Source organism: Crotalus tigris, unplaced genomic scaffold (genome assembly GCF_016545835.1).
Source record: "Crotalus tigris isolate CLP2741 ecotype Arizona unplaced genomic scaffold, ASM1654583v1 scf7180000020015.175477, whole genome shotgun sequence".
NCBI classification, from domain to species: domain Eukaryota; kingdom Metazoa; phylum Chordata; class Lepidosauria; order Squamata; family Viperidae; genus Crotalus; species Crotalus tigris.
In genome coordinates, this window is record NW_024097818.1 from 84568 (window position 1) to 110990 (window position 26423).

The 26423-nt window shown below is 37.2% G+C and overlaps 1 protein-coding gene across 4 annotated transcripts in view; it reads right to left on the bottom strand.

The window, feature by feature from the left end:
• LOC120318037 overlaps positions 1 to 26423 on the bottom strand; it is a 116029-nt gene that overhangs the window by 32912 nt on the left and 56694 nt on the right. For 3 of the 4 annotated variants that reach the window (XM_039365230.1, XM_039365229.1, XM_039365232.1), the window contains 12 exons: positions 25899 to 26066; positions 24729 to 24937; positions 20393 to 20496; positions 15228 to 15346; positions 14956 to 15114; positions 13665 to 13873; positions 12240 to 12343; positions 9913 to 10031; positions 7970 to 8143; positions 7180 to 7382; positions 5358 to 5461; positions 2296 to 2414 (listed from right to left, as the gene is read on the bottom strand). In XM_039365230.1, the coding sequence (XP_039221164.1) occupies positions 2296 to 2414; positions 5358 to 5461; positions 7180 to 7382; positions 7970 to 8143; positions 9913 to 10031; positions 12240 to 12343; positions 13665 to 13873; positions 14956 to 15114; positions 15228 to 15346; positions 20393 to 20496; positions 24729 to 24937; positions 25899 to 26066 (1791 nt within the window). Of the gene's footprint in view, positions 1 to 967; positions 2415 to 5357; positions 5462 to 7179; positions 7383 to 7969; positions 8144 to 9912; positions 10032 to 12239; positions 12344 to 13664; positions 13874 to 14955; positions 15115 to 15227; positions 15347 to 20392; positions 20497 to 24728; positions 24938 to 25898; positions 26067 to 26423 lie in introns of those variants that run through there. The other variant, XM_039365231.1, reaches the window with a different exon arrangement.

Here is a 26423-nt window from a genome sequence, read left to right on the forward strand (position 1 = left end):
CACTCCCTGCCACTGCTGCCTCTACCAGTCTACTGAGCTGGAAAGGTTGGAGACAGCTGCTCTAAAGGTCTAATATCCAAAATATATAAAATTAGAAATGGTTGAAGTATGGTCAATATCTCTCAAAGTAACCTAGGAATCTGATTTAAAAATCAATCTCTCAATCACACGATGGGCTATAATTTGAAAGAACTTGACATTATGGTCTATATCAGTAAAGATGAGAAAAACTATTTAGAGGTATTCATATATAATATTATGGTTGCACAAATTCCTGGGAGAGATCCAAATAAATGTTGGAGATGTGATAAAGCAAAAGGCACCCAGATGCCTGCATAAGGGTCCTGGGAGGTTGGACAAAGATTCTGATAGGAGGGATTGGAGAGGGTAACCTTATTGGAAAGTTTAGTTAAGATCCCAGGATACATTTACATTATACATTAAATAATGACAATTATTTAATGAGATAATTGATAGAACTGAAAATGTAACTGTTTAATACATGATGATTTTGGTAATGTTGGCTATCATACAACACTGGCAAATACAGTCTCCATTGTTAGATCTCTGGCGTGAAAATGATCAAAGATTGTTGTTATGGAAAAATTAAGGTATAAAAGATAGGGTATGTTGAGATATATTAGAAAATTTACCTTTGATTTGATTTGGGAAAGAGATATTCTTTTTGCAAAACGTAATAGGACAATTTCTTTTTCTTTATCCCATATATACAAAAATTGTTGTTGGAGTCTTGATTTGTTCTTAGATCTTTTTAATCATTTTGTTAATTCTTTTGTGATAACTGCTTTCTTTTAGTCTCTGTTACTGTTTTACTGTATATTTTATTATTTATTGCCAAGTCATATATCTCTCACCCTGTATCTGTGGTTTGATTTGTTTTTTAAGCAAAATAAAGTTAACTTAAAAAAAGGAAATATGTGTAAGCATTTCAAGAAAGCATGAAGTAGCAATCCACTCCAGTTGTTTTGAAGTTTCCTTTTATTGATGAGCATGGAATAAAATATTGGAGACATGAAACTGCACATGCCAACTATTATTAACATAAAGACAGATAAAGCAGGTTTAATTTGGGGGACATTGATAAAGATAAGTACAATGTTCTTTAAAAGATCTAAACATCTCTTTTCATAGAATAACTGATGACCCATGAGTTTTTATACCAATACAAAATATTTTACTAAGCTTCCTAATCTATTAATTGATGTGAAATACAATTCTCATCATCTCAGGTAAGGTTGTACTTGATAGGGATGAAGAGAACTATATTTCCAAATGTATCTGAAGGTGTATCAATTGGAAAACAAGTCCAGTCCAGATTGAAGTCATATGCTTGGTTTAGAAATAAATACATTACTCCATTTTGCTATTTCTTTAACTCAGAGACAGCAAACTAAATTAAAAACAAGAAAAAAGTATTGCCCAGACTGCTATTAATTAAACTAAAGATAGGATATTGGTGGAAAGGCAATTTGGTTGCCAATCAGGCTATTTAAATTTTTAATTTTTTAAAAAAATCTATGTTGGAGATACAAAACGAGGAAAAGAAAAACAAAGAAGAAACAAATTCAAAGTTGAAAAAAGACATTTTTTTTGTATGACAAGTGTCTTTTCTCAGTTGCAAGCCTGATGAAACTGCTACATGATTGGAAAACAGTGAGGATATCTTCCAGTATGTGGTGTGTGTGATTTTTGGTATGTGTGTGTAATTTTTATCCCACCTTTTCTATTTTTATAAATGTCAAACATACTTAATATTCCTTCCTCCTTATGTTTTCCCCAGAATGACTGACCCAAATTCATCCAGTCAGCTTTCATACCTAAGGCAGGACTAGAATCCAGTTTCCCAGTTTCTAGCCTGTCTTAATCACTAGACCAAACTAGCCTTCTGCAGTGACAGGGATGTTTGTACAGAGATTACATTTAAAAAATACATCCCAAACCAGGTTTGACAATAGCAGTAAGATCGCTCAGACCTGAAAAGGATTTTACTGAAAAATAAATCAGCCAAGAGCCACATTAACTGGAGATGATGGGAGTTCCTGACTAATAGATAGGCATTAATAGGTGCCAGTTTGGAAATCTGGTATATACTGGGAGGAGAAAATGATATATGCCAGAATGATATATTTATTATGCATAATGTAATAATTGGGTTATTATTGCAACAGATGGGGAAAAAAGTTGTCTGAATTTTCAAAAATTAAAGATTAAGCAAACATTATCAGAGAGCAGAGAATGAGTTCTTATTCAGGGACACTGATTTGAAAAACTTACTCCATTGAGTTCTGGATAAAAAGTTTGAAGTTCACTTAGTTTAGCCATTGAACAAAACTTTCCAAAATTCTTCAACAGCAGATCTTGGATTCCAGTCATCCCTCCATCACATGCTGAGCCTGCAGATTTCATATAAGGAAAGCTCTAATAAAGTTCATTCATAAGCATACTATATCTAAGCCACACATATTTGGATGTTCACCAGATGGCAGCAAAGAAATGTTTTCTATATCACATTGATGTCATCTAGTACAGAGGCTGGCAACTTGGTGATTGAGCAAAGTGGTCACTAAGAGAAACTGTGACTGAATTTATGATCTTCCTTCAGCTTTCCTTTGCTTTACAGACCTGTACATTTTGTAGAAGTGGGGCTTGGTAATAAAGTTATTTTTTCTCACTGTCATAATTGTGAATTATTATTAAAGAAGCACTTCTTGTAGATATCTGAATTATTGCAGTATAATAGACACATAAAAGTATGCAAGACCATACCACATATCCTAGTATTTATGTATTTATTTACAACATATATTTCTATGATGTTGCAAAATAAGTCTGAATAGAGTATATAAAAAGCATACAATTTAAAATATACAAAGTCTAAAAACTAAAAACAAAACAGCAATATGCTGACATGAAAGTGAAATAGTTTATTATTAGTTGCTACTACTGTAGCTGTTATCACTAGGCTGGTCCTATCAACTTTTTCCTCTATCTCATATCCACCTAACACTTGTAAGTTCCAAGATTCCAAGGCCAGAAGATTTCAAATTCTATTTCAGATTTTAGCTACAAGAAGCATCTGTTGAACTACTCTGTTACTTTCTCTATATAACAAATTTAGAGATCACCCATCTCACCCCCCAGAGTGATTACTTCTGTGTTACTACTATTATAGATATATGGGAGATCCCAAGATGTCCAAGAGCATTGGTTCAGACCAGGATGTAGCCTTAATGTTCATTGGCAAACTTTAATGACAGCATTGATCACATTTGTAAATGATTTCTGACAGTCTCAGGGTGGGTAACATATCCATCCTTGCCCTCTTGGATCTCTCAGAGGCTTTCAATACCATCAACCATGGTATTCTGGATCAGCTAAGTGGCTTGGGAGTGGGTGGCACTGTCTTCCATCATTCTTAACTCTTTCTTTGAGGCCATTTCCAGTCTGGGGGTGGAGATGGAGGTATGGGCAAAAAGAGGGAGAGATTCTAGGTGTCTACTTTGTGGCATTCCATAGTGTTGGATTCTTTCCCTACTCTTATTTAACAACTACATGAGATTATTTAAAGTCTACTGTATATAAGGTTATAGAAAGGGATATCCAGCATGCTATCTGATGATGCTGACATCATCATGCCACTTGGATTGGGAAGAACCACCTTCAGCTCAGCCCCAACACCGTGAGTGTTACATCTCTCCACCCCATATCTAGTGATTTTTTTTTTTTTTGGTTAATTATGAATGGGGTTACTGTCAGCTCTGCCATCTTCGCTATGCTTTGCTAAGCTTGTTGGTAAACAGAGGGAGGGGAGCAAAGCATTTTGGAAAAGTTGTAAGAAAGAATGTAAGAGGGGAGGGAATATATATATATATATATAGTAAAAAAAGGATATATGCAGTATTATGTTCCTTTTAGATATCAAAAGGGTTTTGTGGCTCCCAGTGTTTTGTTTTTGGTGGGAAATGGGTCCAAGTGGCTCTGAGTGTTTTGGGTTGCCTACCCCTGACCTATACTCACTCACACTTTAGTTCATGTCCCAATTAGACAATTACAATATGCCTTTGAAGAATATTCGGAAGCTTCAGTTGTTTAGAGTATAGCAATATGTGTAATATTGGAAGCACTAAGGTCCTGTACACATGCATAACATCACGGCTACATGAGCTGCACTGAGTTTCAGTAAGTGTCCAAGTGCAATTCAAGGTTTGGTTGTCACCTTCAAGGTCCTATATGGTTGTGGGATTTCCTCTCCCCAATAACATAGTTGATGATGTTTTTATTTTGAGCTGTGGTAGTGCAATGGTTAGAATACAGTATTGCAGGCTGATTCTGCTGACTGCCAGCAGTTCAATTCTCGCTGGCTCATCCTTCCATCCTTCCAAAGTTGATAAAATGAGCACCCAGATTGCTGTAAAGCACTGTGAAGCAGTATATAAGCCTAAGTGCTATTGCTATTATTTTGTTTGCTGTCCAGAATTTCAATGGATAGATGGGTAGTCAAATAAATATGATTAAAAAATCTAAATTATGATAAAAAAAATCTAAATTCATGGAAACTGAATTTAGTTCTCCTCCTCAACTTTGTTTAATTAAATGAAGTTTCTATATAAATGGTTGAAGGTCAGTAATTCATGACTGAGAATGGCTACTCAAAGTGGCCAAATGGAGGGGGACAAAGAGGAAGAAGAAAATGGAGATAGAGAAACAGATATGAAGGGGAAGCAATGCATGCGATTATTCAATTATGCTTTTATCCTATTTTTTGGTTCTGAAACTGAAATCTAGGCAGGGACCAAATTTAAACTTAGTATGCTTCAACAGCTGACTATGCCAAGGAGTGTTTCTTGTATTCTTTGTAAATTATCACATATTTTATTCCTAGTATTTTGTAAGGTAGTGTTGTATGTGTGTGAAGGAGATATAAATGCAATATTTCTTTCTCAGAAGCTCTCCTATGAGTTAAGATTGCATTTGTTTATGTTTTAATGCTCAATGCTTTGATATTTTATAGCAGACTGTTATTTGTGTCTTGCTTTTTTATGTTCCCAGGAACAATGAAAATTTGTGGTTCATTTGCAGGTTGCAATAAAGTTCAAATTATTTCTGATGTCATAAATGTTATTCTCCTGAAAGTTTTACTTGCAAAAATGGCTAGGATTTGACCCATTTTCACTGAGATCAAAGTCCAATACTTTTTCCATAGAACACAGAAGAGAATGGCTCTTTCTTGGAATCTATGTCTACCCCAACAGATGGACCTGTTTACATCTGTAATGATATTATGGAGTGATACAGCTATTTATTATTTATAACTAGGTGTTGCTTCCACTCCTTACCTGAGATAGCAAACTGGGCAGTTAAGTAAGTCTTCTGAAATCCATAGACATCCTGCCTCTTCCTGGTTGACAATGTTGAATAAACACTGTCTAGAGCTTTCACACTGGGGAAAAACACAGTCATGATTGGTTTCAGAATGGCCTGACTTCAGTCTATTAAGCAGATTTGTGCATGCAGAGTGTTTGGCGCTTCATGCTCACAAACCTGCCTGATTTTGTCAATGCAAAATATAAATGCATATTTTATTCATAACAGATATTCTAACTATTTCAGATATATATCATAATTTCCACATCAACTTTGCAAAATAGGGAATAATGTTTAACTGTGGACTGTAGAACTATGTATGAATTAATCTGTTGATATCTGTGGTCATAATAAGATTTGAATCTACGATGCCCTGCCTTACATTTTCTATCCTTGGTGGATATGTTCGCCATTTTTTTCTGCATCCTTTGGGTGCATGTGAGAGTCTCTTTTTTCTGCTTCTAACAATGCATAATATTATACTATGAATATAGTATATTTTTAAATATACTATTAGGAGAGTAAGATTTTTTTTGTGGAGAAGCATCACACTTGACTTCTGAGTGACATGCTGAAGGCCATGTTCCAAAACATAGTATGGGATGGGCAAAGGCTGTTTTAATTTACTATAAAATAAATTTGGAGCATGTCCTTCAGCATGCTACTCGGAAGTTAAGTATGGTGCTTCTTGACAATAATGTCAGAGCCCCTCAATTGTGTTTGCTTTTAATCTTTCCTTTTTCCCTCTCTTGTTTTTGCCTATATATTTTCAGGGCTTGCCATACTATTGGGGGGAGGGTGCCTGCAGGGGAATATTATCTACTTTGTTCTGCTCTGGACCTTCCCTCTGGGCAAGAGGAATGTGACCTGAAAATATCTGCCTTATCTCCAGACAAGGAAGCCTGGGACTGTTGAGAAACAAAACCAGGAGAGACCTTGAGAAGCTGTTAAATCTCCGGCTTCTCATAACACTGTGGCACCTGTGGATTGGCTGGATTTCAACCTGACGGTTGGACACTGGGGGAAGAGTTGTGAATTGCCTTTTTGATATAATCCTTTACGTGCCAAATCTCAGAACTTGCTTTACTCTCTTGCCATCACTAACTCTCAATAAAAAGATCCTTTTGAGACAATGCCTCTTTCAAGAGTTCTGCTTTCTTGGGAGGTTTAGTTGAGACAGGTCCTTATAAATAATTAATTATATGTGATTATTCTCTTTTTTGTATTTAATACCTTTTTCCCACTATCATTTTAAAACAATTTTCTGTGATTTCTGTCTTCTGTCTGAGAAATGGAATGAAAGAACTGGATGAACATAAAATATGCCATTCTGACTTTTTGACCCCTCCTCCCATTGCCAGCCCGAGTAATAGGCTTTGGTGGATGTGCCTAATCAATTGGGGGTTTTTTTCTGCAAAAGAAGAAAGCTGGGAGTTTGGGACTGACTGTACTCAGAAGTTTCTGCTTGGAAAACAAGGGCTGAACTGGTCAAGAAAAACACAGTAGAACAATGTGGATGAATGTGAAAATTAAATTACTTTTTTTGTAATTACTCTTGTCAGAATTTTGTGATATTGTTTCAAAAATTTTTAATGGTACTTTTATAAAACATTACATGGCGGGGCTTCCTCTTTAAGTGAGCAGGATGAAAACACTGAAGGTGACATGAGCAAAAAGGATTGATGAAATAGATAATCAATTAACAAGAGACCTGCTTCTCCTAAATTATGTTCCGCAGCCTCTGAAGAGACCCAGGGGTGAAAGAGATTCAAGCCATGGTCATTGTGTACTTACACTGTTTGGTAGTATGGACAGGACATATCCAGTGGCAACAATTCCAGCATGGTTCCATTGATACCTGGCAGCAAGTCATTGAGTCTCTCTAGCCACCCAGCCATGTCTTTCAAAGAAAGAGCTGACATTTGGGGAAAGCTGATCTCTGCTGACAACATCAGCAGGGCATCCCTGATATTGGCGTTGCTTAGCAAATCACGATTCTAGAGGAAGAAGCAGGAGATAGCAGAAGCTGGTAGTATATTTGTTCAGGTTAGATAGTAGGGGGACATTGGTCAAAAGGAAGGATAGGCAATTTAATACTGAAATTAACATAACTTTTCCCCAGCATACTTTTGAACCTTTTTAAGTTCCGAGAACATTTCCTTCTAGCTGAATTCCTGACCATTAATGATAAAAAAATCTCAGTGGTATATTGGCTTGCTTAAAGAATCAGATTTATTCCTGAGAATGCATCTGGTTTCCATGTAGGCTCCATAAGGATTCTTAGAAAAGCAAAACAGCAAAGACCTGCAGACCAATACATGATTAGAGACTGTCCACCTACCTCCACCCAAAGACTAAGGTAAGCTGGTGGTAGAGGACATTCTAGAGACCATGATGGTGGGATCAATAAGACAGGGATGAATCAGGCAAGATAGCTCTGCAATCAAAGCCCCACCTCTAAGCAAGATGGCAATCACAGCATCACTATCGTTGCTTCTGCAGCAATGCCATGACTGGCATATTATCTATTTTAATACAAACAACCCCCCTCCAGGACACCTCTGTGTCTAAGACTTCTGCTGACCTTCATTACAAAGGGGTTGAACTCATCCAAATAAGTGCCAAGGAACTGGTCTGCATCTGCTTTCTTCTTGATAGTCTGGAAGATGTGCTTCATGGCTGAAGTGCTGTAAACGGTATGGCTTTGAACTGACATCTCAGCCAAGGTTCTTGCAGAGAACAAGTCCAAGGAATCTGACTATATTCAGAAAAACAGAACAAGATGTAGTGGAAAGTGAAATGGTGGGCTCTTGGGATCTTGTTAGCTCTACAAGGTAGACAGACAATGTCATATAGAGCAGGACTACTTTTATTTAAAGTTATAGTAACAGAATTTTGCACTCTGAATGTGCTTGCCTCCTCCCACTTTTCTTTATGTTGTCTAGGGAGAGGCTTGTCTGACATTTTTGTTTGACATAATTTCTTGGTCTGGGCTCAAGTCTGCTTTGTGACTACTGCCTCTTCCTGTCCTTCAGTGACTTTCCTGATGAATTTCAATCCAGGTCTAAGTATACAGGTATGTCAAGATAAGCTGAGGTTGGCTAGGTACTGCCATCTGCTGGATATACTCGTCAAATCTGGTAAAATACTTCACATAGGCTCACTAAAGGCCAATATTCTACTGAAGCTGTCAGAACCCATTCCTATTTCATTTCTACCTATCCCCTCTGAAATCTCACCTTCCCCTGGGTTCTGCCATATTCCAAGGGGGATGTGCCTGTGAGGTTATTGCTTTCCCTTCCTCTATTCACTACAATGCAACCTTCTGCTTCCTTTATTGCTTCTGTGTCAGCTGCCTGCTACAACGTAACGATTTGCTTCCTGCACTGTATCTCTCTCTGAACTTTCTTCTCCCTAACCCAGGGGTAGGCAACCTTGGCTCTTTTATGACTCGTGGACTTCAACTTCCAGAATTCCTGAGCCAGCATGGCTGGCTCAGGAATTCTGGGAGTTGAAGTCCACAAGTCATAAAAGAGCCAAGGTTGCCTACCCTTGCCCTAACCTGTCAGCTAGGAAAAGGGGGGGGGGAGAGAAAGTAATACAATCTCTGGAGCCTGGCTTATTTCTTCGTTCTCAAAAGGAGGTGCGAAGAGCTGCTTGAACAGTGTGCTACGATCAGAGCTGGCCCGATGTTATCTCCCCTTTCCCACGATGGACTTAATACCTGTGGATTGGCCGGTCTGAACCATCTGGATGAACTGTGGGGTGGGGTTTGCTTGGGGACACAAAGTACTGATCTGCAAAGGAATTCCTCAGATCCTGTCTATTATGCCTGCTATCAACTACTTTTAATAAATGTTCCTGTTGGAGGAAACCATCTCCAAGAGTTCTGCTTTCTTAAGATGTGGGTCCTTACAGAAGCACTTGTTTTAGATCAGGCATGTCAAACTCGTGACATCACATGACATATCATGACTTTCCCCCCATTGCTGGCAATTGGGTGGGAGTGGTTTCAGCATGATGCATCTGGCCTGCGGGCTGGCAGTTTGACATGCCTGTTTTAGATGATAATAAATTGGTAATCTTGAAAGTACCACAAGATTTTTCACTGCTCTTGCAGACACAGGTGGCTAAGAATGCCATCTAGGCTAGTGAATAGGTTCTGGAAGGAGGTACAGAAATCTTCATCTCTTTCCTGCAGACTAGTATAAAATTTTGCAAGCTAAAACTTGAGGAAGGAGCTTATGTGCCTGTTTGACCTGTTTGACCTCATTGGCCCTAAACTGTGAAGAGAACCCAAGGATAAAGATTCTTTGCCTGTAATCTTAAAATACATCAGCAGAATTGGGATGGATGGTTGAATAATAATTCTGAAGGCTGTTTGAATGAAATTGGCTCAAAAATCACTATAACAGTAAGATGGGCAGCGTATAAATTTAATAATAAAAAGCAAATAAAAAAAACCTTGACTTTTTTTTTACTGGCAAGGAACCAAGTTTAGACTCCCCTAGACCAGAAAATTCTCACCCCATGGAAGTTGCTTTTCAGTGCAGTGAAATCTGAGTATGAGCCATAAATGGTGAAGGGTCCAAAAAATCTTGCCAGCCACTGCCTATCTGTGGAGATCCCCTGTGCGCAAGCAGAGTCTGTGGCAAAGAGAAAGCAGTCAAGAATCCAGATACTTGCAGAGGCAACTATTTATGATACGAGATTATCACTAACATCCAACTTCCCAGACTATGTTGGATTTCAGCTTCCACACTTGTCAACCAGCAAAGCATTCAGAAAGTTGAAGTGCAAAATGTAAAGAAGATAGGATTAAGAAATGCTACAACTGGGACAAATACTTCTCAAAGTGCTTAAGGGCAGAGTCTATCTGCTTAGTAGATTGAAACACAGCTTCTGCAAAATCCTATAGAAGGAATTTGTCTACTTGGCATTAACCTATACCAAAGATGGGGAACCTGTGTTAGATCAATTTTGGTACTTTCCAGCTAAGTAGATTTCAGCTCTCATATTCTGCTGCCAGCAAGGCCATTGCTGAGAATTGAAACCCACCAAAGATGGCAAAAGAGCTATAATCTTTTTGTTGTTACTAAACTAAAAGTTCCAGTACCCTTCCCTAACCACTGACTAAGATAGAATGGCTGCTCACAATTCTGGTAAAGCAACCTCTGAATGCTGTTGCTCAAATTCACATGTTGATTTGAACAGCCTCTAACTGCCTCATTGCCCACTCCAGCATTAACACACCTGGATTCAGAGAAAACAATCAACTAGCCCCTCTTTCCAGATGCTGAACTTGCCTTATACCCCTTTGCTATTTTGATGGCACCCCAAGAAAAGATTCAGACATTTCTCAAAATGGAAGATTTTTGATTATTGGGCTTTGTCCCCTTGCATCGACCTGTCTCACTCAATCAGACAATATGCTACAGACCCCATCAGTTAAAGAATTTTGACTAGCAGGGCCTAGGAAGAGAGCCTTCTCTGCCACTGCCTCTTCATTAAGTTCCCTTCATTAAGACTCCCTCATCTTGCCCCCAGAGATGAGGCGAGTCTCCACTCTCCTGGCCTTCCTCAAAGGAGTCAAAACTTGGCTGTATTACCTTGTGTGGGGGGCACAGAGGACCATATAATTGTGGGGCTGGCTAGCCCCATGAGAACCACCCATACCTGTATGAACCATTACTATGCCCATCTTAGAATTTTTTTACCTTTTTGAAATTTTATATTATATTTTATAATTTAAAAATATTTAATCTTAAATTATTTTTTCTATTTTAACATTAATGTTATATGTTGTATATATATTTGAGTACATTGAAGGAGATGGATGGTTAATAAATAGGGAATATAAATACATACATACATACATCACTTTTTTGTGCAAAACATGTAGGGCATAAACTTTCTGGCACAGAATAGATCATCCAGCTGGAGTAGATTTTTTGTATATTTAACGTTTGTTTTATTTGATATTTGGATTATTTTTTTTCTCTTTTTTGTACACATTTTTCTTTGTTTTTCCATTTCCTTTATTTTGTATTTTATTCTTGTTGATAAAGCATAATATATATAAGAATCAACTATAAGAATAGTTGATTTTGTGCAGAAACATTCACAAATTGTAAAAAAAGTCCATAGAGTGAGCTCAGTTGCATGAGTTGCCCCCCACTTCAAGAAAAATAACTGGGATTTCAATTGTGCAATCATGACTGCCATCTTGCTTTCTGGGATGCCCCTCTTTTGTAGTTTGTATCTAAACTGGAACATAGGTGTTTCTAAATTTTGCTCTTTATAAGGAAAAAAGGGAGGGTATTTCATTCCATTTAGGAGCCAGAATGTCAGAAGTGATTCATGGGGATGGGTGGGAAAACAGGAGTAAAAATCCAAGGCTTGGGGCTTTGCAGGTTGGCAGTGACAGTGTTGACTGACGTGGGGGAATAGACAGGAGTGAAGACACATAGCATCTGCAGAGGAAAAAAGCACCCCCAATCTTATTTCCTAAGCCTACAAATTTACTCCTGGCTCACCCAAAATATTGTTTTGGCTGCTTGGCTGAAATTTCAAAAGAGAATTTCAAATTGCAGATTTCTGGTAGCAAAAGCTGTTAGAAGAGTAAACCTTTAACCCTTGGAACTCTTTGTTTCAAAGGAGGGCGGATGGTTTAGTGGACTTTTGCACTGAGCTTTTTACACTTGAATCAGAAGATTTATAGTAAATTTAAAATTAACATAATCCACAACTTAGAAGCCAGCAACATTTAAAAACATTTAATGTCCTTCAAGCAGATATTAAAAGAATAAAAACTCTTATATCTGGAAGATTGGGTAGATTATATATTTGTTCACCTGAATTTTGTACATGGAAATGGAGAACCCGCTTTATAAAAGAATATATATCTTCAGGGTTTTCAAATGTGTTGTTGCCATGGTGGTCTTTTAAAGTGCTCACTCTGCAAAATCATGAAGGAAAAATTATTTACATTTGAATATAAATGAGTCTAATTGTACCATCTTGAACCTACATACAAATTAAAATATAACTATTGTTTGAAACGCCATATTTTTCTGAAGTTTTCAGTGCATTTGCTAATTAAAAATGCATAGATACCTACATACATATACCTCCAGTATTTGTATCATACACCAATCCTAGCAAACTTTGGATAGGTGACAATAATTTAAAACACTCAGCACAAAAATAAAACAAATAAAATGAAAGGTGACTAAAAACAACCTAGAGTCAAAAGCAAGTTCAAAGAAAAAGACAAAATTAATGGTTGGGAACATCTCTGTCTCTGAGTGCAGCCCCCATTTAGAAGGCTTGTTCCCTAGTCAATGCCTCATGAACCTCACAAAGAGCCTCAACAATCTAGAGGTCTTGACTGCATGAGTAGACTTTGTCCTAGTTGTCTATGGCATACAGGGCTTTAAAGCTAATAGATAATAGTCAATATAGTCAATATAGTCAAAAATCTAGTCCAGAAGGACCCTAGCAACAAATGCAGTAATTTGTTGTTTTTCTTTGCTAGTGAGATACTCATCCAGAAGTTTAGCCATCATCTGTAGCTTTTGGGTCATTTCCAAAGGCAGTTCCATGTACAGAACATTATTATATGCCATTTGTAATTTATTTGTGACACTCATGTAAAAATGTATTATATTAGATAAATGATTTGCAAGGATTGAGTATATTACGTAACATTGCCAAGAAAAACATAGACCTTTGGAAGAATTGTGCACTAAATGATATACAAATCTTAGCACAAATTTGAAAAGGCATGGTCATGCTTGATAAACTGAATTTGACCAGTACATAAAAAGGAGGAACTATGAGAAAACCAACTTGATCTATTTGCAGATTTAAAAACGTTACCCAATTATTATTAATAATAGCATCTCATGTGGTTGGTTCCATGTTGTGTGGGGGTTATTATAACAGAATAAAAGAGTTTGAGGTCTTCTAATCCAATCCCTATACCCTTCCACACAAGTGGCTGCCCAGTCACTTCTTAAAAGCCTCCAGTGATGGAGCATCCACTACTTCTGAAGGCAAGCTCTTCCACTGGTTAATTGTTCTCACTGTTAGTAAATTTCTCCTTAGTTCTAGGTTGCGTCTTTCCTTGATTAGTTTCCAACCATTGTTTCTTGTCCTGGTTTCTGGTACTTTGGAAAATAGTTTGACTGCCTTGTCTTTATAAGAGCCCCTCAAATATTGGAACACTGCTATTTGAGGAAATATACATTGGATGAAAGGCACAGAATTGTACATACATGGCTGCAAGGGAATCACAGCTCAGGTCACTAGGTAGGAAGTCAAGATTCTGGGCATCCAGGCTACTCAGGAAAAAGTGGAGCCGTTGTCCAAACCATGCGTAATAGTCTGCTGCAGTGAAAAGGTGGATGAAGCCATTCAAGTGACAGAAAATCTCACCCAGGATGAACCGCCTCATCTCCAAGTGGGGCAGTTGAGATAGATGATGCTTGGAGAACAAAGAAGAAAACACAATCTGAGGATGTTTCTTTCCAGCCAACAATTGTTGAGCAGAATTCCTTGAAACAGAAGGGCATTACTTTGAAGAAGACATTGCGTATCCACAGAGAGTTAGAAAACTCATGGTGAGTTTCCAAGCCCTGCCTTTTCATGTACTACTTAAAAAGGGTGAGGTGCCAATCATCCAGATGTAGCTGCCATCTTACATTTTGCGGCACCCTCCCCTAACCAGGTGAGTCAAGGTGGTCCTTCTTATTAGCAGCCTTGTTCTAGGCCTCTTCTCTAAGCAAGGGTCATACCTTCCTTTAAGGTGACATGTATGGGATGCATTCCCTCTGCTCCAAGATAGTATCCAGACTGAAATGTTCAGATCAAATAGAAAGATACAAGACTCATAGAATCTACTCTTTGGTCCCCAGAATCACATCAATTTATAACATTTGATTTTCCCAGGAGATTTGAAAAAGCAGCTTTTAGGCACAAAGCCTTCTAAATAGCTAAAAGCATCCAATTCAATTGAATCTGATTCAATTGGTTAGTTCAATTTAAAGATTCAGTTGGCATGCCTTTAGAGTCCAGACTGAATAGCCAAATCAAGGCACAATCAACAGAATAAGAATTATGGATTTCAATAAGGCGTTTTAATGCAAAAATTAAGTTATAAAGTATAAAACCTTGCAAACTGTGATAGGAATCTCCAACCCTCTTGTGCAAGTGAATTTGTTAAAAGAGAGTCTTTGAACATCTTGAGTCTTTTTACAGCGGGGCTATGCTGCCATTTATGAAATAAGTGAATTATACATTTATAAGGATTTTTCCAGACTATTCTGAGGATGGTGACTCTCATCCAGGCTAAATAGCCAAAATAAATTGGAGGATTAAGTTCCTTCCATTGTACTCTATCCCTTCCTCCCTATGAACATGACACAGGTGTCAATGAAATTCAGTCCTTTCCTTGTCCCCTTATCATGAAGGGTTACTGAGGGACTGTGAAAAGAAGGAAGCTGTGTTTGTGTGTGTGTGTGTGTGCGCGTGCATGTGTGCATATGTGTCAATTTGTATATGCCTGACCTGCTTGGCAGCAGCATTGAAAGCATCCATAAATTCTGCAATATCCTGTGAATCAAGAGCCCCAAAGACCTTCCGGGCTTTGTCTGTGTCACGCAGAACACCACCTTGTAATGTGTAGTCAGCCAGTTGCCATGGTGAGAGACTTGCCACTGCATCCAGCTGTGGAAACAAATTTAAGGTGATTCTTATTCAAAGGAATTTCAGGCTGAACCCGATATCCTTTTCAGCCTCCCTCATTTTTCTCCTCCTCCTCTAGCCCGTCCTTTATTTACTGCATTAAAATCTGGATTCAGGCCAACCAGGTCTGGATAAGTGGCTAATCTGCTGAAGTGTTTAAAATTGGCATTTAACCAGTCCAAGCTGCCCCGGGTATTTTCAATGCAAGGATCACCTGGAAAGATAAAAGGTAATATCAGAAAATGGTGTGATGCTTCTGTGGGTCTGTGGATTAAAGGGCTAAAAAGGGGAGGAGATGGAGAGACTACTGCTCACAAAGCACACAATTAAGAACCACACATATTATTTTTCAACACTTAAAATTTTAAATATTTTTTTCTAAATTCTTCAAAATTTCTTATCTTCTTTTTCTTCCTTCTATTTTCCACAGGGGATCTCCATAGAAATCAAAATGGTAGATACAAGCTAGGTATAGGTAAGAAATTTGTGTTCTTTATATACATAAATTTAAACTTAGTTATTTGAAATACACCTGAATCTGCAATTCAGCTTGCCAAAACTGTAACAGAGGGAAGTCTTCATCAAAAGGCACATACAGGGTTCATGAAAAAAATGTGTTTTATTTGGAAAAAAAAATTAGCAAAAAAAATGAGGCAAAATTGAAAAAAAAAACAAGTGATTTCAGGACAAACGTTTTAAAAAAGGATTCTCAAGTATGGAGTACCAAACATATCAGACTGGAAAAAAAAGGAAGAATTGTAAGGAATCAGAATTGACATATCTCCTATTCCAGAGCAAAATGCAGGTTTAAAACAATTTTAAATTCTATTGTGCTTATAGTTTAACATATCTAATTGCTAATTTTTTAATTGAAAATAAGGAAGTTGATAAAATATCCCAGTTAAATTGTATAAAAAATTATGAAAAAGAAAAAAAATAATATCACAAAGACGTTGCATTTATGGAGACTGGAAGGCCTTTTCACTTTTTTTCAAAAAAATTACATTTTTTACAATTAGGGGAGACAAAACCCTTGAATAGCACTACATGATCATCCCTTCAAAAATATGTAGATAATATATGTATATAATATATGTATTATATGGAATCTGAGAGCATCTGGGAGTCAAAAAGTGGTGGTGACCCTGCAATCAAAGCATAGTTTCTGACATGCTGCTAGTAAAACTAAAACTGCAGATGTCACCTTGACTTTTTTAACACCTCCCTGTGAGAAATCTCTGAGGCAGCTGTGGAATCGTAAGGTGTTCTGTTCTGACATTAATTCTGGCAGTGCCCATCCAATGGAATCATATAAAGCATTTTGACAAATTTAGAGTTTGTCTCCATAAGAACGGATCTCATTGGAAGCAAAGAAATATTTCTTTGTTTTAAAAAAGCAACTCACAACACATAGCAATTTTGATAACATATAAGAGAGTTTGAGCTGCTTTGTGTTGGGCCAATTTCTTTATAAAGTATAAAGAGTTTTCTTTACAGATAGTCTTTGTTTAACTATTATCTTGTTTAGTGACTGCTTAAGTTACAATGGTGCTGACAAAGTAACTTTACAACCAGTCCTCACATTACAACTGTCACTATGTCCTATGATCACATGATTGTTATTTGTGTGCTTCACAACTGGCTTCCAACAAGAAAATTCAGTGGGAGCCTTCCGGTTCTGGATCGTGGTGCTGGCGGATGTGTAGAGTGACCACTCCCTCTGCCGTCTGGTTTTCTCCCATCGGGGACCCTGAAAGGGGTCGAAAGTCACCTTGGAGGGGCGACGACCGTAAAGAGGACCTCCTGTTTGATCGTGGAAGGGCGGCAGCCCTTCCATTTGATCTGGAGCAGCTCTTCGGACCGACAGGGAAAAGATTGGCCATTCACCATCATTAAGTTGGCCATTCACCATCATTGACCTGCCGAGGCCAAATTCACAACCAAGCACTTGAAAGCAACGCAGAGGAACTGGGTGAGACTTTACCTTCTTGTATCCCAAGTACTTTCCTGTCAAAAGCCCTCTGAAATTTCTCTCCCCTGCAAGGAGAGAGGGAAGGGAATGTTTCTTTCCCACCCTCTAAAATGGTGGCTCCTGACTATGCAGGGAAAACAAAGCCTTGAAAAATACAATTAAGCAACTGGATTTATTTTACCTTGCTATCTGGGGATCCAAAACTCCTATCTTCATGGGGACCTGTTACTTTATCTATGAAAAAGAATAAAAACCTAGCCTGGTCTTGAAAAAGATTCTAAATGCTGTCAGGGACATCTTGTGGCCAAGCTTGGTATAGCAAGTAAATACTTTTCTTAAAGTGACCTGCTTATAACCCAGATTTGTCCTTGGTACTATCTAAAAGAGATAAAAAGCTAGGAGGACAGCTGGACAGTGAAATTGCTTTATAGCAGTGATTCTCAACCTTTCTAATGCCGCGACCCCATAATATAGTTCCCCATGTTGTGGTGACCCCCAACCACTTATACATCACCAGGTACCAGGGGCGTGGCCAAAGAAAAGGGGAAAAAATGATGGACAGCCTTGTTTGGCGACCCCCCATGAAATGGTCGTTCGACCCCAAATGGGGTCCCGACCCACAGGTTGAGAACCACTGCTTTATAGGAACTGTAGAAGTGAACATTTACTGACTTTTATCTAAGAAATAGCCTTCACTAAAGGATTATACATAACTGTCTTAGAAATGGAGGAAGACCAGCCACAACTTAACTATAAACTTATACTTGAAAAAATTCTTGAAGCTACTGAAATAATTAAATCCAGTGCCAGCTTAAATCTAGAAAATGAAACTCTGAATTCAACAAAAGAACCTACAGTCCAAAAACCAAACGAGGTGGAAGAAACTAATACCAAGGCAGAGGAACTTAAAGATCAACAAATACAATTTACTGAAAACCTTGACAGACAAACCCTGACCACAACTAAAGAACTTACAACCCGAGGGAGGAGAAGAAGGTGAGAAGTATGTAGGAAGGTTGAGGTGAAGGAGGAGAGGGGGTGAGTGAAAAAGAGGGAAAGAAGTAAGTTGGTTTGAGGTGGGATGCGGTTTGGGGGGAAATGGGCGGGCAAGACCGAATGTGGTGTGTATCAATTTGTTTTATTTTTTATCTGAAGTATTTGTAAGATTGTTATGTATTGTAAAGTTGAAAATAAAAATTTTTACAAGAAAAAAAAAGAACTTACAACCCCAAAAGCAACAAAGCAACACCAACATGGAGGCTGTTAAAGACCAACAAATACAGCATACTGAAAACCTAGATAACCAAATAACAACTTTAAAGCCGGATGTAACTCTCTACCTAAACCAGAGGAAACCTGAGGAACAAGATGACCAAATTGTACTGAAGGAGCCACCAGGACAACAGCCTAACGACTATGAATGGACCAGCTCTTCTGGAAAATTGATAACTAGATGGTCTCCTTTGGTTCAAGCAATATGTGCAAGAATGAAGGGAGATCTATCTGATGATTTAAAGGCATTGGTATGGAAGCCTGATTGGCAATAAAAGAAAGCCAGAGTTAGATTTAAAAAAATGGGATTTTTTAATTTATGACAGAGGATCCTAAAGTCTCAACTAATGGGCTAAAGAGAGATTTTTAGATGTAGGGAAATATGATTATTGCATTTAAATATTCTTGTTAAATGATAAAAAATAAGGGATTAACTGGCTTAATATTTAGGATTTAGACTTATAAGGGAAATAAAAATTAACGATTAGGAATTAGCTGCGAACTATTGTTTACCCCAAATAATATAGATGATGGACTTGAGACAATAAAGGACACTCTATCAGCAAGTGATGATGTATTAGGACAGTGGTTCTCAACCTTTCTAATGCCGCGACCCCATAATACAGTTCCCCATGTTGTGGTGACCCCCAACCACTTATACATCACCGGGTGCCAGGGGTATGGCCAAAGAAAAGGAGGAAACAATGGCGGACAGCCTTGTTTGGCGACCCCCGTGAAATGGTCGTTCGACCCCAAATGGGGTCCTAACCCACAGGTTGAGAACCACTGTATTAGGATGAGAAATAGAAAATGTTTATGAAATAAGGTAAGAATATATGTATATTCTAGATATGAATATAGATATGAATATGTAGTGAAATAAAGAAAATTTGGACTACCTGAAATTTAAACACTATGGATATTAAAGGTTAAATTGGAATAGTGTAATAAAAAATTAAAAATTAGGTAAAACTTAAAAACAGGATATGGATATGTATTAGCAAAATATAGTGATAAAGGTTTAATTAACTTTGTTATAAATAAAAATCTATTAGCCTAAATGTGATATAACAAATTTTAAGGGAAATAGAGAAAGAATTTTTGATGATGTAACCTGAAATATGTACTAAAGATTTTGTTATTGAACCATTGATTACCCAGTCACCACGCTTCTTTCTGAATACTCAACGTAAAATTTGAAAACCAATAAAATTTGTTTTTTTTTAAAAAAAGAAGACTCAGTGGAGAAGTTGGCAATAAAATTGCAAGTCACATCATGTGATATCTCGCTTAATGACTGCAGTGACTCACTTAAAGACTAAGCAGAAGCCTGTTGGTCATGTGATGTTTCTGTCAGAATCCAATTATATTTCATCTTTAATTATCAAATATAGAAACTCCCAATTCTGCCTTCTCTGGATTCTGCCATAAGAGGGAGTCTACTTCCTTCAGTAGACTTCTAGGGAGCTGAATGTGTTTATTGCAACTTCAAAGAGAGACTTTGAATGTAAATAGCATCAAAGAACTTTACCATGACAAAAGAGAGCTAATTACCTTTCATGTAGTTATCTGAAGTCTCCATACAGACGAAAGAAAGGAGCAAGGGGGTGGAATTGTGATGCCTGAAACTATCACTGGACTGCTGGGGAACCCCTTAAAACCTTGAATGGGAGAGCTTGGACCCCAAGTCCTGTCTAGCATGCCTGCAACCACTTCTTCTTAATAAAGGATTCCTGTTGGAAGAATTATTCCAAGAGTTCTGTCTTCTTAAGATGCAAAGTGGGGTGGGTCCTTACAGTTTCACTTAGTAAACACATTGCTTAGTGATAGAATTCCTGGTCACAGATGCGATTGTTAAGTGAGGACTACCTATATAAGGAGAAATATTAAGCATACATGTTTGAAGTGGCACAATCCAAGTTTGTTCTCTATGCTTTTAGGTCCATCCTGAGTTCTATCTGATTTGCTTTTTATTATAGTAGCTTTTAGTAAAAAAAAGAAGTTTGTAGTTCTTACCTCCTTGAGAAATCTTGGAAGTCAAATAGTCTATGGCAAACTTGTAAACATCTTGACAATTTTCTGGTGACATATGTGGAAAACTCCCATCCAAGCCAGCCATTCTGAGCAGGGAGAAAAAATGGAAATAGATCAAATCTTTAGATGCCACGGTGATAGGGAGAGAAAGAAAGTTTTGATTCCTAGATTTGGAAACAGAATACAGAAAAAAGAGTTGTAAGGATTTATTAATAATTAAAAATAATAATTAAAATAATATTACCATCAACGAGGCACTACCTTGATGTGGTTGTGGGGCTTGTGTCCTCTGAGGTAGGTGAGAGCTATGCCAGAGTTTCAACCACACTCTGCAAGTCTCATCAGAGGAGTCACACAAAGAGTGTCTCTCCCATAAAAAATATGGTGAGATGTAAATTACAGAAACCCATACCAGCTCTGTCGCTTCCTGGATCAACAAGGACTATGCTAGATGTTGGAGTTCTGGACCTCTGGTGAAAAATGGGCTACAAGGACTCAGGACTGTTCGCTGAGCAAGCAGATCCAGCAGCTGCAGAACTATTGGGAGGAAAGCTGTTTCTCCGTTGCAAATATACAGATATTGAAAACAAAGTAATAATGATCTGTTATTATATATCAAGTCCAAGAAGAAGATGATAGTTGAAACAAATGCACCAGTTCTGGAAAGAACAACGTCCACAATCATAAATAACAGAGCAGAGATTAGCAAATAATGATTTCCAATATGAAACAAAGTATTCCCAGAAGCAGAATTGGAAGAACTGCAAAGGTCTACCCAGGGCAAAGAAGTATTTGCCAGAAGTAATTCAGACTGTGCAGAGAAAAGGGAGAGTTGGTTGTAGAGAAAGCCAGTACAGCTATAGAATTGTTTTCAGACACCAGGCACCCTCTTCTTTGCTCGGAAAGAACAAAGCTCTCAACTAAAGAAGTCAAACAACTGAAAGAATAACTGAGCATCTAGAACAGCGCAAAAATAACAGAATAAGATTGGCCGCATAGAAGCTTGTTCCCAAGAAACAGCTCACAAAAGCATCAAAAGATGTCAGTACTATAATATAAGCTCCAGCTCACTGTAAGAAACAAAATAACTAATGTATATCACTGCTGCAGTTATAACTGAAGGGCTGGGACACAAAATCAACAAAGGATTAAAAAAGCCAAATGGTACATCACCAAAATGGAAGATCAGCCTGGATAATAAGATCAGCAAGCTGAGATCAGATGCAAGCAAGCTAGAACTGATGAAAGAGAAGAAGCTGGATGTCTTCCTGGATAAGAAGTGAAATGTTTTCAAGGAAAAAACCCAAGGAAGTCCAGTTGCCTTTTGAAAATCAACTTTTGGGACAAAAGAAGCTGAAGAACATGAAGATCAAAGAATATCTAATCAAGAAATATTACTTAGAAACAAGGAACATCAAGGAAGCCACTGGAAATAACAAAGCAGCAAATAAAAACTATAGCTAAGATCAGCAGATATGAAGCTGGATTTGCAAATAATAAGCAGAATCTCCAATTTCAATCTAATCAGAAACATTTCTACTATAGGAAAACAGCACCCCCCCCCCAGATAAATAAATATTTTGGAGAATATTAAAAAGGCAGAATATATTTCCCCAAAGGAATAATGGAAAAGATCTTAAAAGGCAGAAATCATCTCCCAAGCTTCTGTAGAAATGCAGATTTGATAATCCTTTCAGAAAGACTGGAGCCAGGAAGTTTAGAGCTGATGGGATTAGAAAGACAAAGATCCCTAGAACCAGCAACCTCTCACCCATCCAACACAAGACATAGCCATCAGCCACAGCCCCAGGGAAGCAGGACATGACCTTTAGGACATAATAGGATTAACCCACCATCCTTAGAATACCAGAAGGGCATACTGAACCTCAAGTCAAAGTTCATGCCACAGGAACAACTCCAAACACAAAAGCCCAAAGAAATATAAAAACCCACCACTCCCAGCAACATGTGGTCAACTGCTCCAGAGCCACATGCTGTTGTGATTCTGCTCTTCAATAAACTACAATGTTCTTTCTAATTCAGTCTCCATTTTGTTTATTCCCGGCTTGGACTGGACCCTGATAAAGATTTTTCTTTCAACAGTACAAATCCATCAAAGAGAGACAGCAGCAAATCTGCTAACATCTGACAAGGAAGAAACAGTGCAGTTCTGAATACAGATATGGGTAACTCAAAGAAATACATCTCCTTTGGGCCAACAGGGTAAAGATTGGCCAGTAAAATGGCCGATCATTTAGCTGCGCCAACCGTAAGCCATAAGATCATCTAAGCAAGCAGACCCACCATGGAAGATTTGGTGAGATTTTTTTTTTACCTCTGTTTTCTTTTTTTTTTCCTGTGAAAAGTTTTTTCTTTGTGGAATTATTTCTTTTTTTATTGAAGTTTTTATTAAACGAGGGAGGAGGAGCTTAAGAAAAGGACAAAATCTATTTTTGTTTTAATGGCTGATTCTATTTTTGAATACTTGGGAGCCCCCCCCCAATTTTTTTTTTTAGAGAGACTTAAGAGGCTATGTATCTGAAGAGTATTATTTTCTTTTATTCTTTATGTTCTCCAAAAAGACTGATTATTTGATTAACTTTGATTATTCATCAGGGGATATCTTCTGCTGAAAATATGTATTGTTCTTGCTATTTTTTTCCGTTCTCTTGGAATTTGCATAAAGGAAATAGACTAAGAAACTTGGGAGGAGATGTATATTGATTGATTGTGTTTAAACACAATCTCCCCCCAAAAGATAATGTCTTCAAATATGATAAAAATGGAGGAAACCCATTCAGATTCTATTTATAAATATATTTTGGATAAAATCTTAGAAAACACGGAGATGATAATTGCCTGCAAAAAGGAGATTTCTTTATATTGACAAAGTCATGCACAAGCTTTAAGTGAAACTGTAGTTTGTATTCAAAAGACTTACTCTCAGTTCACTGAGATGGAAGAAGCAAATGTACAGTTGGATTATCAATTGATACCAGAAAAAAGCCTTGATATAAATGGTCAGATGACCTATAAACAAGGAAATGGAGGAGTTTACTCCAGAAGGACAAACTGATTTGCAGATACCATTCGACTTTCTGATAGAGGAAAAACTATTGGAAGAAGAGCAAAACTTGACTAAAGAGGACTATACTAAAAAAATTATTTCAACTAAAGTTTATGCAACTTTAAAAAAGATGGGAAATGACATTATGGCACAAGCTTTTCAGAATGACTATAACTTTTATATCAGCCTAAGAAAATGGATAATGGGAGACCTCTTGTTGTTATGTACAGTGTGGCAGGAGACAATGGGAGAACTATTTGCGGAACTAGAGACTCGACTATGGAAACCTATTTGGAATAGAAGGAAACCCAGAATAAGATATAAATATTAAATCTGAGATGATAATTATGGATGGTAAAGGTTTTATAGCGATTTGGACTGTCTTGGATTTGTTTTTTGTTAAATGGGAGGCTATTATGAAATGATTTAGAATTTAATATTGAAGTATAGCAAGAATATGTGGTTTGTGTGGGTGTGTGTGTTTTCCTCTTTTTGTGGTTTTTGTTTTGGAATGAGGTGGAATTAATAATTGGAGAATTATTGAAAAAGAATAGAAATATAGCTGAGAAATGTAGGAACTTAGTTTTGGAGCTAATATGTTTAAATAAGAGAAATTTGGGGGCCCTGAATAGTAAAATAAATAGGTTAGTTTAAATTTAAATATTTGAAAAAATTAGTAAAGTCTAAAACAGGATCTTTGGGATAGATAAGGAGCTTTTGTAAATGTTTATTGACTAATGAAATTTATATCCGACAATATATTTAATGAAAATCTGTGTTAGAAATGTACTAATGAGACTATAATAATTTAAATAGATAGAGTGTTAGTTTTGATTTAAGCATTTAATTTATATGCAGCAATATATTAATGAATGAATTGACTATAGGATTGTACTAATTTGATTATTATATTGATATTGAGGGGTTGAAAGTTTTTATTGATTAAGGAAACTTATACTTAGATATATTAATGAATTAATTTATTTGAATCTATTTGATTATAATATTCTACAGAGAGAGTTTTAAGAAACATTGTGTGAATTGTATATATATAATGTTATTGTTTTCTTTTTGTAATTGACCACCATATCGCCACGCTGGTTCTTAAGCTTCTGTTGGTGTAAAATGGAAAAATAATAAAAATTCTTTATAAAAAAATAATAATAAAAAAACAGGCAGCTGTTCAATTTGCTTATTTCCCTTAGTCTCATTTGAAGCCCTTTTAAATCTGTCAATGAGCAAATTACTCACATAGCTTTGAAAGTGCCACAAGGGATAGTTTTGGGGATCATTGCAAGGGTGGTGGCATTCATACTGGGCAGCCACAGAATCAGCTTACTCTGGAACCAATCTTTGTACTGGGAGACAGAGGCACTGGGGAACAAATCTTGCATCTTGTAGAAAAAGGTTTCAAGCATCAAAAACCTCACATCTGTGTTTTCCAGGAACATCACTCCCTTCTGACAAGTAGAAACACAAATAGACAATTCACATTAACCAGTTCACCCCCCCAAAAAAAAAACAGAGGAAGGAGGGCATTGTGGCCACCATCTTGATTTCTTTGACACCCCACAGATCCTCTAATTAATAATTCAAACCAAAATGGCAGAGAAATACAGACCACGGGACAACAGATAATCAAATCAAGAGATTGTAAAAACAGTATCAACCTAAGTGGTAGGGGAAAATAAAATAAAATAAATGCAGCTTTGGGAAGAACCCAATGGCCATTTTGCTTTTTCTTGCTAAGCAAGGGCAGTCCAGGCCCTTGGCTCCACTCTTGTGATCCAAATCTCCAAATTTGGGATGAGGTTGCTGAAAAGGTAAAGCCCAGCCAAGTTCATTGCTTCAAAGATCCTGCTAGCCTTTGGGAGCTGTTTTTGATCCTATGCATTGGACCAAAACAATTATTGAATCTATTCCATTAATTAAAATAAGCCAGAAGGAATTCCAGATGCTTCATGTGTCCTTAAATCAGAGTTGGGGGAATCTTTTCAAGCTCCAATTGTACTTGGAATTAATCTTGGATGGATTGTCTCACCTGCAAATGGGTGGAACTGAAGCAAGTAGCAGACTAATCAAAACCAAAAGGGAGTGAAGCCCTCTATTCATTTTCTTTCAGATTCTTTCTCTTCCAACATCCTCTCTTCTCTTTTACCTGCAACAACTTGTTGGGGTGGGGTGTATCAATTCTTCTGCATCTGGATTGATCCCTTGCAAATGACTTCTGAAATCAGACTGGGGACCACATGAAATGAAACTGCTCTGGCCTGAGGTTTAAGATGCTACTTAGAAAGTTGCATAGGGGAATGCAAAGAGTGCAAAGAAAAGCAACAATGATGATAAGGGGCCTAAAGGCTGCAGTATTGAATCCCTGTAGGCAATATGTTTTGATGACAAAGCTGATTAAAGACAACTTACCTGTGATGCAATGAGGACAAACTCTGACACAAAAGCAGAAGTCTCTTCCAGAGACCTGTTCTCTAAAGGCATCAGAAGTGCACGGACCATATCAGGATTATGCAGGATGTTAGAGCCAAAAAAGACGTGAGCAAGTTGGATAGAGGTGAGATTATCCTTGATTTCAAACTGTAAATATATGATAAATACATGATAAACAAATATAGTTTTTTGAGGGAAAATTTCTTTTATTACTGTACTATTGATGTCTTCATTTTTGTTGAATGTGATGTTGCAGCTTATTCCTTTCTGAAGATTATATTGTGCGCATATACCCAACTTGCATTTAAAGATAAGACTTAGATTTTTTTTTTTTTTAAAAAACTAATTCCCTCCATCATGACTCAAGCAAAAGACAGTCAGAAGTGAAAAGCTCAATTCTGGACCTAAAAATTACCTTTCTAAATAGAGTTTTAATCTGTTAATTTTCTTTTTAAAGAAATATCAGCTCATTCTTTGGTTAGAAAGAACATTCTAACAGAAAGA